Consider the following 13,072-nt stretch of genomic DNA (forward strand, 5'->3'; position numbering starts at 1 on the left):
TTAGTGCTGCTAATATCCAGTTTATGCCAATGTGTGTAGTGGCGAATGCCCCCCATGCTTTCTCTGTGAATGAGGCTATTAAAGATACCAGAGCATTTACTGATCTTCTGGGGGAAGCTCACCAATTGCGTGTGATAAGGCTGGTACTTGATTCCTTTTTAGTTTGTTGATTGTGAGCTGATTCTTCTTTGTTGCTCACAGAAAGGTTTTCTTCTGAGGAGAGCAGCAACAAGAACCCCTTTTCTCTGTAGGGCAGGCCAGAGTCAGGCAGACAATTGCTCTCCCACCACGTTGGCAACGTGAGGTGCCCATGTGTTTTTGAAAACATTGTGAAAGGAGAACTCTTATACACTACTAGTGGGAGTATAAATTGGCACAATGCTTCTGAAAAGGCAATTTAGCCATAAAATTCAAGCAAGAATTTTTTAAAAGTTCATATCCTGCAATAGGATAAATTCCTAGGAATTGAATTACCTTAAGGAAATCAAATGTATTCATAAGCATGTTCAACTGTTTTTAATAATAATGAAAAATTAGAAATCTCCTAAGTGGCTCAAAAGAAGTGAATGATTAAATGATGGAACTAAAATGCATCCATTGAAAGTGATGTCTTCAAAGAATGTTTAATGATACTGGAAAATGCTTACACGATAATGGAAGGTAAAAAAAACCACAAAACAAATACATGTATTAAGATGCCATTTTTATGAATGCAGACACATTTTCTACATTTTTATGAGTGTAGAAAAAAGAGAGTAGAAGGAAGTAATCAAAATGCTAAGACAGTAGTTCTGAGGGGATTTCAGTAATTTTTTTATTCTTTTAGATGATTATAATAATGAGACTCCCTAAGTGTTATTTAAATATATTTGCGTGCATATTTTGATGAACTGTAGCCTACAGGAGTGGAACAATAGCCACTGTGCTCCCTGTTACCCTATTTTGTTTCTTGTAAAACCCGAAAGAGTGGTGTCACTTGCCTGCGCTCCTGGTGGCGGAGATCATTTGCCCTTTTGTTCCACAGCAGAGTTTTTCTTCTGTTACGACATCCTGATCACTCCATCTGACCAGCCCAGTATGTGCAAGTAATTGGGTTCCCCATGATGGAAAAAAGATTTTTTGCGAACAGATTTCTGTATTTGATTATTTCATGCGTCTCCGTCAGGCTGCCGCCAGCCTTTTAATAATTAGCACATCACCTGGAATTTAGTTCTGAAGACACGAGTTCCCAGGTTATACAGAGTTTATTTGGCGAGTTCCTCTTACAATGGAGAGCTGATGATTTTGTTGTTGTTGGATGCCAAAGCACAGAGATGAAATGTTTGAGAAGAGGAGTGGAAGGGGTATAAGCCCATTCTCCTCTGATTGGCCCTGTCTGGTTCTATACAGATACCAGGAGCTCTGAACTGAGTCCCAAGGGGTTCCCTCCCTTCAGGTGCAGCACTAGGAAGCCAATGGAGCTACTAGTATGTACACTCTTTGCTGTGACTCCTGGAGTCCCTTCACGTTGGCACAGTTGAAAGGCACCTGGGAACATTCTACTAAAGCTGTAATGTCATTTAGTAAGAAATCCAGGGAGCAGAGGATTCAGCTGGGGCAGGAGCAGCAGGGAGGGAAGGCTGGGTCCATGCTGGGGGGTTGCGACCCTCAGCCACTGGCTCCAGGCTGTGGGGTGCACAGTTTGCTTGGCACCTCTGGTTGTTGTGCACATTGGCCTTCCCGGCCTAGGTTGCCGCGGATTAGAAGTTTGCTGTACCCGTGCCAGAGTTCTTGCTTGCCTGACTCCTCGCTTTCTTAAGTATATAAATGTCACCGTGGCTTTGTATTATAAACAAAGAAGTAATACAAATATAAAGTAACTAGAACATTTACTGTTCTTCTGAGGGAAGCTCAACAATTGCTTGTGATAAAGCTGGCACTGGATTCCTTTGAAGTTTGTGGTAGAACTGATTCTTCTTTGTTGCTCACAAAGGGTGCAAATCAAGGTGCTTCTGAGGGCAGCAGCAAGGACTATTGTGTCTATGAGTTTCAGTTTTACTTCCCACATATTAGTGAGATCATATGGTTCTTAGCTTTTTTCTGACTGACTTATTTCACTTAGGATAATATTTTCTTTTTAAAAAAATATATTTCTTTATTGATTTCAGAGAGGAAGGGAGAGACAGAAACATCAATGATGAGAGAGAATCATTGATTGGCTGCCTCCTGCACGCCTCCAGTGGGGATTGAGCCCGCAACCCGGGCATGTGCCCTTGGCTGGAATCGAACCTAGGACCCCCCAGTTCACAGGCCGACACTCTATCCACTGAGCCAAGGGCAAGGATAATATTTTCAAGATCCACCAATGTTGCTGCAAATGGCAGTATTTCACCTTTTCTCATGGCTGAGCAGTATTCCATTGTGTGTATGTATGTACCACATCTTTATCTAGTTCTCTCGAAGGACATTTCCATTGTTTCTATGTCATGGCCACTGTGAATAATGCTGCAATGAACATAGGGGTACATGTATCTTTGTGAATAGAAGTTTCAAGTAGAGAACCAGGAAAGGGATTGCTGGGTCATATGGTAATTCTATTCTTAATTTTGGATCTAAAATGACCTGTTGGGGAAGATCCTTGAATGTCAGATCCAGCTTGATGCTGGCCAGCCAGCTGTGTAACTGGTTGGCTCTTTTGATGACTACATTATCTTGTTGTTCCACCCTACCTTTACCAGCACAGAGAACTTAACCACTTTAGGTCCAAAGATTAAGGTAAAACAGGTAGGTTTTATTGAACTATTGCTCAAAACTGAATTTTGTTTAATGTTTTGAAGACTAGGTTATTTTTCTGTTGGGAGTTGGTATGGGAAATGGAAATGGATGAATGGATACCACTTCTGGTAACCTGCCTAACATCTGTATTAGGAGGCATTGATTTTGCGGGGGTAGGAGAGGAATGAGAAGTAGATAGCATTGTTCTATCTTTCTTTTTGCTCTAAACACATCTCCAACTGCCTGTTTTCCTTTAATTTCCCCCTATATTTCCTTATCTAAATTTTACTAATAATCTTTAGCTTGGGAAGAAAAAAATGGTTTTCCTTGGCTTTTCTTTTTTAATCATGAAAAGAATTCATGGGACAAAATAAAAGTGGTTCTTCCTCAACCAAGCTGGACTCAGACCTTGATTTCATATTGGTCAGATGGTTCCCATGGATTCAAGTGCCGGGTGCCGGCTGACTGGTGTTTACAAACCCAAGGACAGGGCATACTTACTCTACAGGGGGTGGAAAATCCGAGTGCAGCTCAAGTTCTAAGGCCTCATTGTCCTTTTCTTTGGCTGCATCAAGGGACCTTTTTGTGTCCTCCCTGCGTTTGTAGTAGGTGCTTGTGGATGCTGGGTTTTGCATTTTTACGAAAAAAAAAAAAAAAAAAAGAAAGAAAGAAAGAAAGAAAGAAAGCATGAGTTCCAGCCACAAACCAACAAGCATGTCTTAGATTGTGTTACATTTTTATTGGAATGCATCATGGATGGTATTTGAGTTTTATTTTAAAATATATTCTTATTGATTTCAGAGAGGAAGGGAGAAGGAGAGAGAGATAGAAATATCAATGATGAGAGAATCATTGATTGGCGGCCTCCTGCATGCCCCCCAATGGGGGATCGAGCCCGCTACCTGGGCATGTGCCCTGACCAGGAATCGAACCATGACCTCCTGGTTCATAGATTGACACTTAACCACCGAGCCACACTGGCTGAGCTGAGTTTTATTTTAAATTAGTAATTTCACGGACCTGAATCTCAGTAACTTGTGCAATGGAAGTTTGGCATCTGATCTACCCATAAGTTTAAATAAGTTGATCAATGAAAATGTGTTCAGAGAGGACTTCCTCTTAGCAAGAGCATATGGCGCTCTTCCTTACACCCTCGGAGAAGTAAGCATGTGGGAGGATTCTAAATTCATGCCTTTCAGTGAGCAGGCTTTAGTTTGAGGATTTCAGATCTGCTTTTTCATAGGTCATCAGTCTGTTATTTATCAGTGACCACATGGGTGAGATGCTTTTTATTTAAGTTGCTAGAAATTTCTCCAGATGTCTGAAACAGAAGCAGTATATTGTGGAAAGTATCATCTGGATGATGTGTAACAATATTTGATCCAGAGCTTCTTCTTTTCCCAAAAAAAGGAACTTTTTTTTTTTCTAAACAAGGACAGCAATATGGTTTTTCCATAAACCTAGTGGTGCCGGTTTCATATTGAATAGTTGTTATTTATTGACGTTGATCTCTTCATTATTACGAATCGCATTGGTCTAGGTCAGTGGTTCTCAACCTTGTTTGCACATTAGAATCACCTGGGAATCTTTTTAAAATCCTGATTTCTGGGCCTCATCCTCCGGAAATTCTGTTTCTTTGTCACTAATGTTGTGGCCCCGCCCCATAACAAAGAAACAGAATTTCCGGAGGATGAGGCCCAGAATTCAGGATTTTAAAAAGATTCCCAGGTGATTCTAACGTGCAGCCAAGGCTGAGAACCTCTGGTCTAGGTTCTCTGAGAAGCAGGTGCCAAGACAGGAACAGAGTATGAGAGATTTATGGGGTGAAATGCCTGGGAGGGGAAATGGGGAGGCCACGCATGAGGCTGGGAGAGCCATCAGACCGAAAGCATGTCTGACCTGAGATTCGAGGGGAACGGAAGGAAGAGCGGTCTTGGGCTGCAGTGCTGTTCTAAGACAGTCTTTGCAAGTTCAATGGGAAATCCTTGAGCTAAAATTCCCCAGGGCAGAGGATACCACGCCTGTAGGGAGGGGACTGTCTGCAGGCCGGGGCTTCGCACAGACTAGGTGGCAGAACCAGAGGGCACAGCTCGAGCCGGTCAGCGATGCTGCCAGCGATGCGTTCTCAGGGCCACCATGTAGGTGAACATTAGACTACCAAATGCCTTGCTGGACATGTGTCTAATCATGGAATACATTAAATTGAACCCCAAATAGAGGGAAACATGCTGTATTTCTATAGAGATAGAAAGGTAGGTTAATTTCTTGAGACATTTTATATCTTTGTTGATATCTATATTTTAAGAGCCTAAAAATAAATATATTTTTATGAATGAAATAAAATGTAGGAACTTACATGGTTTGCAAATTGCATAGGCACCAGAGAGTGTGCCTCGAATTTAAAAATTTTGTACTGGGCCCGGCTGTGGTCCTTCAGTGGTTGAGTATCGACCTGTGAACCAGGAGGCCATGGTTCGATTCCAGGTCTGGGCATATGCTGAATTGCTGACTCAATCCTGAGTAGGGGGCATGCAGGAGGCAGCTGATCCATGTTTCTCTCTCATTGATATTTCTGCCTCTCTCTCCCTCTTCCTTCCTCTCTGAAGTAAATAAAAATATGTTAAAAAATAATTAAAATTTTGTACTGGGATTTGTGCAAGGAAGAGTAGGATTTTTAATCTTGCAGGAGACAAAAGGCTTTAGAAAGAAAACTGTACTGCTTTGAAAGTCACATTAGAAACTACCTTCCCTGTGATGCTTAAAGTGAGTCCCTCTCAAGAAAAACAGCTCTTGGCATCTGTTAGACATGGCGGGTCAGAGGCCTCATTGAATGTCAAGTAGTGAGCTGCACAGGTCTGGTCTGGTCTGTAAGATCAATTTGATCTTCTGGGAAGCGTCCGGGGAGCCTTTATTTCTGAGACCCAACGCTCAGTGTTCTGGAAAGGCAGCTATTTTTTCAATATAAAAGAGAGTCGTCACCTCAGTGTTAGCTCTGAGCACGTCTTGCTGCCTTAGCACATCCACCTCAGTGGCTCCCCTGTGTGCCACACCTTCCTCTCGCCAGTCCCGGCAGAGCACAGGTGCCCTTCCCTTCCCCAGTCAGACTCACTCATCTCTTAGCCTTATACGCAGCATTCAGAATCTTGTTTCAAACAATGGCCATTGGACACGGGGCTTTGGCAAATGAGATATAATGCTGGGTGTAAGTATTAAGATTTCAAAGTGTATTTCCTCGTACTTTCTTGAAAATGCTTTATCTTGTCAGTTTACATTGATAGTTTAAAATATACCATGCTTATTATGTCAAAGAGATGGAAAGTGGGCATCAGAATGAGAAGCATTAAACAGGAAAATGGACTCAAAGTAGTGGCTAAGTCAGGGTTGGGCAAACTTTTTGACTCGAGGGCCACAATGGGTTCTTAAACTGGACCCGAGGGCCGGAACAAAAGCATAGATGGAGTGTTTGTGTGAACTAATATAAATTCAAAGTAAACATCATTACATAAAAGGGTACCGCCTTTTTTTTCAATAGTTTTATTCATTTCAAACGGGCCGGATCCGGCCCGAGGGCCGTAGTTTGCCCATGGCTGGGCTAAGTGCAGTTGACACACATCACACTTGTGTCCTGGCCTGAGCTCAGGGCACAGAGGCTGTGTGGCAACCCAGGGTCCTTCCGGGGACACTGTTAGGGCTCAGCATTGCATATAAATGAGGCATCAGCCCCTGGGGGTCAGAGTTACCAATTCAGTAAGAAGCCGTAGAAGGAGATCGGAAAACGGTAGATTAAGAAGGGTTGAAAGAAATGATGGTTGTTAGAGCAGTGGGATTTTATCTTGTCTTGGGTGAGAACAGAGCTACTAAAAGTACTAAACTAGGGTAGATAATTGGAAAAACAGGTGCATTTGAAAAATTGTAGTTTTGTTGAGATATACAATTCATATACCATACAATTTACCCATTTAAAGTACACAATTCCACCGAAACCGGTTTGGCTCAGTGGATAGAGCATCGGCCTGCGGACTGAAGGGTCCCAGGTTCGATTCCGGTCAAGGGCATGTACCTTGGTTGTGGGCACATCCCCAGTGGGGGGTGTGCAGGAGGCAGCTGATCGATGTTTCTCTCTCATGGATGTTTCTAACTCTCTATCTCTCTCCCTTCCTCTCTGTAAAAAAATCAATAAAATATATTTAAAAAAAAAATAAAGTACACAATTCAGTGTTGTTGTTTTTTGCGTATTTGCTGAGTAAATTATAGAGTACAACTGTTCACCACAATTAAGTTTACATTTTCATTGCTCTCAAAAGAAACCTGTTTGCATTAGCTATCACTCCTCATTTTCTCCCAATTCCCCAAGTCTAGGCAACTAGCAATGTACTTCCTTTCTCTGTAGATTTGCCTGTTCTAGACATTTCATATGAATGAAACCATACAAAATGTGGCCTTTTGTCTGGTTTCTTTTACTTAGTGTGTTTTTAGGGTCCATCCATGTAGTAGCATATATCAGTACTTTATTCTTTTTATTACTGAACTAGAGGCCCAATGCATGAAATTTGTGCAAGGAGCTTGGCCCTCGCAGCCCCGGCTTCATCCGGAGGGTCTTCCAGAAGGTCGTCTGGAAGGTTGTCTAGATGGTTATTCTGCTGTTCAGTCTAATTAGTATATTAGCTCTTTATTATTACTGAATAATATTTATAGCATACTTTATTTATCCATTCACCAGTTGATGGATATTTGGGTAATTTCCTTTGGGGCTATTATGAATAATGTTGCTCTGAACATGTGTGTACAAGTTTTTGTGTAGACATATTTTTATTTCTCATGGGAATGTCCCTAGGAGTGCAATTGCTTGGTCATATGGTAACTGTATGTTTAACTTTCTGAGATACTGCCAGACTGCTTCTAAAGCAGCTGCACCTTTTAATATTCCCATCAGCAATGTACAAGGGTTGCAATTCTCCACCTCCTGGCTAACACCTGTTATCTGTCTTTTTGATTCCAGTCCTTTTACTGCTTGAGAAATGGCATCTCATTATGGTTTGATTTGCATTTCTCTTATAACTAGCCACTGTTGAATGTCTTTTCATGTGCTTATCACCATATCTTTTTTAGAGAAATGTCTATTCAGATCCTTTGGCCATTTTTAAATTGGGTGTCTTTTAATTATTGAGTTGTCAGAGTTCTTTATGAATTCTAGCTTACAGATACATGATTTACACACATTTTCATGCATTCTGCGAAATGCCTTTTCACTTTCTAGATAAGGGGTGGGGAACCTTTTTTCTGCCAAGGGCCATTTGAATAGTTATAACATCATTCGCAGGCCATACAGAATTATGAACTTAACAATTAGCCTGCTATATTTGTCAAACATTTAATTAACTCACTCCTAATGCCTGGGCAGGGCCAGACCAAATGATTTCGTGGGCCTTATATAGCCCGCAGGCTGGATGTTCCCCACCCCTGATGTAGAGAAATAGAATAAAAGTTGCAGTAGCACTTTTGCTAATCTTGATTGTTTTCCTTCTTCCTTTTAGGCCTCTGATGATTGTCACTCAGAAGATCACAACCTTGGCCTTCCAAGTTCATGATGGTGAGAAAAGCATCCTTGATCCTTGCTCTGAATCCACCTGACATTTTTCATATTCTGCACACCGTCCCAAATTAGACAAGTGCTGGAAGATCTTGCTATATCTTGTCCAAAATTTGTAGGCCTCTTACATTATAGCTTTTAACTTTCCCAGCTATTATTTATCATTTCCCTCCTGGATCTGTAGCCTATATTTGCTGAAATATTTGCATTGAGAACAATGGGTTTTCTGTTTTCTTTTACAATGTTTTAAATTTAAGTTAACTTATGGTGCTGCTCTCTGCCCTTCATTTTCAAATCTCTGAGAAGCTCATGAGGTAATAGAAGATTAAACAGCATTGGCTGGTTAACCAGTTTTTAATGCTAGGTTTTTTGTTTGTTTGTTTTGCTTGGACAATTATCTAATGAGATCAGCCTGACCCTACAAAAAGCTGGGAGAGGAAGCTCTTCTCTTTGTATGAAAAATGGACATTTTCTTTACTTAAACTCTTTCTAAAAATGGCCAGAAAATTTTATTTCCACTGTTGAAACTGGGTCCCAGGGAAGGCGAATGGCACTTTCACTGGCCAGAAGAGGGGCTTAAGTGATACCAGGTGCAATTAGTAAAAGGATAATCTGAGGATTTGTTCCTCTTCGGCAAATGCTTTCTGACGGCTGAAACGTCTTTACGTGTTGACAGGTTGAGCTGTACAGTCTCCGCTAGTTTTCTTGTTTCCCTTAAAAGCTTGGAAACCAATTTCATTTTGACTCTGTGTGTTTCTCATTCATACTTAGTGACTTAGTCATTCTGTAGAGAACTGGGTAATTTTATACCAAGGATGGAATCTTTCTAGGGCAGTGATGGCGAACCTTTTAAGCTTGGCGTGTCAGCACTTTGAAAAACCCTAACTTAACTCTGGTGCTGTGTCACATATAGAAATTTTTTGATATTTGCAGCCATAGTAAAACAAAGATTTATATTTTTGATATTTATTTTATATATTTAAATGCCATTTTAACAAAGAAAAATCAACCAAAAAAATGAGTTTGCGTGTCACCTCTGACACACGTGTCATAGGTTCGCCATCACTGTTCTAGGGTGATAATTATCCTGATTTGCCCAGAACTGAGAGGTTTCCTAAGATGTGAGATTTTTAGTGCCCAAATTGACAAAGTCCTGAGCAAACCAGGGTGAGTTGGTTAGTATTTTTGTACCTGAAAATCTACTTGGTAGCGGTTATAGACTAACATCTGCAACATAAATCAATAACTAAAATCACTTTAATTTCTGGGATTGCCAGATTTGTACTATTTGATGAGGTTGTAGAAAAAAGTGTGTGATTTTTTTTTTTTAAATATATTTTATTGATTTTTTACAGAGAGGAAGGGAGAGAGATAGAGAGTTAGAAACATCGATGAGAGAGAAACATCGATCAGCTGCCTCCTGCACATCTCCCACTGGGGATGTGCCCGCAACCCAGGTACATGCCCTTGACCGGAATCGAACCTGGGACCCTTCAGTCTGCAGGCCGACGCTCTATCCACTGAGCCAAACCGGTTTTGGCGTGTGATTTTTTTTATAAAACACTGCTTCTTACATTTTTTTGTTTAGTTTACTTTTGTTTTTTTATACAGGCTTTTTGCCTGAATTTACTTTTGTAAGCATTCTCAGTTTATTTTCTGGACCATCCCTTACATACAGAAAAATGTTTGTTTGCCTTTGTCTTTTTCTCTTGTGTGTGGGAGGAAGAAGTAAATTCTGGAACCACTCTCCCTTCTCTTAGGCTTGTTTTTGAGTTGCCTTTGTGATTGGTGACCATATCAGTCAGTCTTAGCTGAATATACAGTTACTTTTTAAAATTTATTTTTATTATTGAAAGTATTACAGATGTCCCCCATTTCCCCCCTTTGACTCCCTCTGCCCAGCTCCCCCTCTGAGGCCTTCACTACACTGTTGTCTATGTCCATGGTTTATGCATATATGCTTACTAGAGGCCTGGTGCATGGATTTGTGCATGGGTGAGGTCCCCTCAGCCTGGCCTGCACCCTCTTGCAATCCAGGACCCAGCAGTTCGACATCCTCCCCTCCCCCCCCCCCCCCCCCCCAGGGATATAGCAGTGCTGAAGCTGCAGGAGGCCAGGGAGGAGCCCCAGCCATGAGCCCAGCTTCTGGCTGAGTGGCGCTCCAACTGTGGGAGCACACTGACCACCAGGGGGCAGCTCCTGTGTTGAGCATCTGCCCCCTGGTGGTCAGTGCACATCATAGCAACTGGTCGACCGGTCATTCCGTTCATTCGGTTGTAATGGTTGCTTAGGCTTTTATATATATAGATAAGTCCTTTGGTTAAATTCTTCCTACCCCCTTCCCTTTTCCCTCTGAAATTTCTGATGCTTATGAGATGACCCTCCAGTTTCTTTGACACTCAGTTAACGTACATTTTATGGGAAGCACAGATGTGATTTGGTTGGGAGTTTTTCTGGCATGGATGAATTTTAAAAGAAGTAAAACCTCCCAAGAATTCTTTTGTGTCTTCCCTGCATTCAGGATTATGTTTCCTGTGTTTTGGAAGAGAAAAGTCCCTATTTCTTTCCTCATTACGTTCCACACCCATGCTCTCAGCTTGTACCAGGTGTCTGCACCGAGCATTTCAGAGAGGTATTTACACTGGTGTAGGCTGCAAAGATAGGCTTATGTCTCTCATGTAGCAACAAAAGCATATACAGCATAGTAAGGAGTGTAGGAGTTGTGGAGGGTGCTCTGTAATTCATGTCCTACTGTGTGAATCGACTTGGAGTAGCCCCTGAATTCTCCCCTCTTCATAAGAACCTGTAGAGACTTTCCTTACACATGGACTTGTGGGGTAATGCTTTGATCCAGGGCATTTTTTTTAAAAAAGGAAAGCTTTGATTTATGAAACAATAATTAATCACTTTTTTCAGATGAGTTTTATAAGCTTCTCTTAAGATTAGTTATTGACTTCACTGAAAACATTTCTAAATGTTTTCTTTCTCATAGGACTAGGTCGAAGAGCTGAAGACCTGTCTGCTGAGCAACACCGACTTGCTGTAAAGTAAGTTAAGTTTAACAGTATATTCTTGAGTGCTTTGTATATCAGTATCTAGAGATCTTCATTTTTAAAAAATCCTCACCTGAGGATATATATATATATATATATATATATATATATATATATAAAATTGATTTTATAGAGAAAGGGAGAGGATGAGAGAAAGAGAGAGAGAGAGAGAGAGAGAGAGAGAGAGAGAGAGAGACATCAATAAGTTGCCTTTCTTATATGCTCTGACTGGGAATCGAATCCACAACCTTTTTGGTGTACAGGATAATGCTCCAACCAACTGAGCCAGGGTGAGATCTTCATTTTTTAAAATATTTGCATATGAACTTCACTATGTGTATGTAATATTGTTTATTTAATGAATCTGCTATTGATGGACACTTAGGTGTCTACCAGTCTTTGGCTTTTGCAAATGGTAAATGATGAATAACCTTGTCCAGAGGTCATTTCAGATGGGTTTGGGTAGAGCTGTAGGATGGACTCCCAGAAGTGGGATTGCTGGGCCAGAGAGTAAATGGATCTGTGATTTTGGAGTTTTGCAGGATTCTCTTTCACTGGGGTTGTTATGTCTATTCCAGAATTATTTTTATGGGGCATGTATCTCAGGCCCTCAAGAAACAGTTATCAATGCAAATTAGTATGATTAAATGCAGGCATGAAAAGAATATAGGAGGTAAAGTTGGAGGGAGAAATACTGGCTGGGGAGAGGAGGAAGGAGGAAGGCTGATAAAGGTGGACTTTGGCCAGTGTTAACATGCAGTAGAAAGGGGGTGGGTGTTCGAGAGGGAGGAGGCTATGCAAAGTAGGAGAATAGCATATGAAAATAGAAATGGCATGTGAGGTAGCATATGGGGGATGGTGGAGCAGCCCTGGCCGAGAGTTCCTACTAGAGAGTAGTAGGAGGAGATAACTGGGAGGAGTGAGAGGGTTCCAGGTGGTAAGGAGATTGAGTGCCTCATTTCTTCATTAAGAATTTGAGACTTGGAGCCAATGGAAGATCATTGGAAGAGTCTACTGAGTCAAGTTCTTTGCTGAGCATTATGGGTGTGTAAGTGCTATAGGCATAACCCCAGTGACTTGTCACCAATGGCATTTTAGGAGGCCTTTCCCCACAATTCTGTCTTGCTGGAAGAGCATGCCCCCCCCCCCCAAATGCCATGAAAGGACTACACACAATGGCTCCTGCAGACTCTTTTCCCTGCTGCTACCATTGTCTGTTGACCTCACGCCTGGATGCCAAAGCAGACAAGAGACTGTTACAGCGGTGTTTTTGTGTGGCTTCTTCAGGTAGAAACTGGTTCCACCCATCCTTTGTTTTGTGTTTATTTTAGTAATTGGGAGGGAGTTTTGCTATTTGAAAGCATCTCAATCAACTAACAGTAGGTTTGGATCCTCCCCACCTTCCCCCACCCCTATGTTTATTACTTTCACCTTCTCCTGTAGAGGGCTAAGGTTGATGAGAAAGCATTTCCCAGCCTCAGAGTTGCCTTTGCTCTAGGCCCCACCTTCCGTGCTTATAGCAGTGACCAGCCAGCAGAGGGCGCCATGGAGTTCTGCCTCCTCTCTGAGTCACTCACCTCATTAACTTTTCCTTTCAACAAGCTATCTCAGTTGGGCAGATTTTAGAGAAACAGAACAAGGAAAGATCCTGTTATGTTTAATAAACCATAAAGGT

At 41.6% G+C, this 13,072-nt stretch overlaps 1 protein-coding gene across 5 annotated transcripts in view; it reads left to right on the forward strand.

Moving 5' to 3' along the window:
• The window catches only part of MBOAT1 (membrane bound O-acyltransferase domain containing 1), a 113,279-nt gene that overhangs the window by 71,629 nt on the left and 28,578 nt on the right, over positions 1-13,072 (forward strand). For all 5 annotated transcript variants that reach the window (XR_004974056.1, XM_036349746.1, XM_036349743.1 and 2 more), the window contains 2 exons: positions 8,289-8,344; positions 11,337-11,391. Coding sequence is in view for 4 of the 5 variants with exons in the window: in XM_036349746.1 (XP_036205639.1) it covers positions 8,289-8,344; positions 11,337-11,391 (111 nt within the window). In the remaining variant the exon portion in view is untranslated. The remainder of the gene's footprint in view (positions 1-8,288; positions 8,345-11,336; positions 11,392-13,072) is intronic.

This window comes from Myotis myotis, unplaced genomic scaffold (genome assembly GCF_014108235.1).
Source record: "Myotis myotis isolate mMyoMyo1 unplaced genomic scaffold, mMyoMyo1.p scaffold_m19_p_2, whole genome shotgun sequence".
NCBI lineage: Eukaryota > Metazoa > Chordata > Mammalia > Chiroptera > Vespertilionidae > Myotis > Myotis myotis.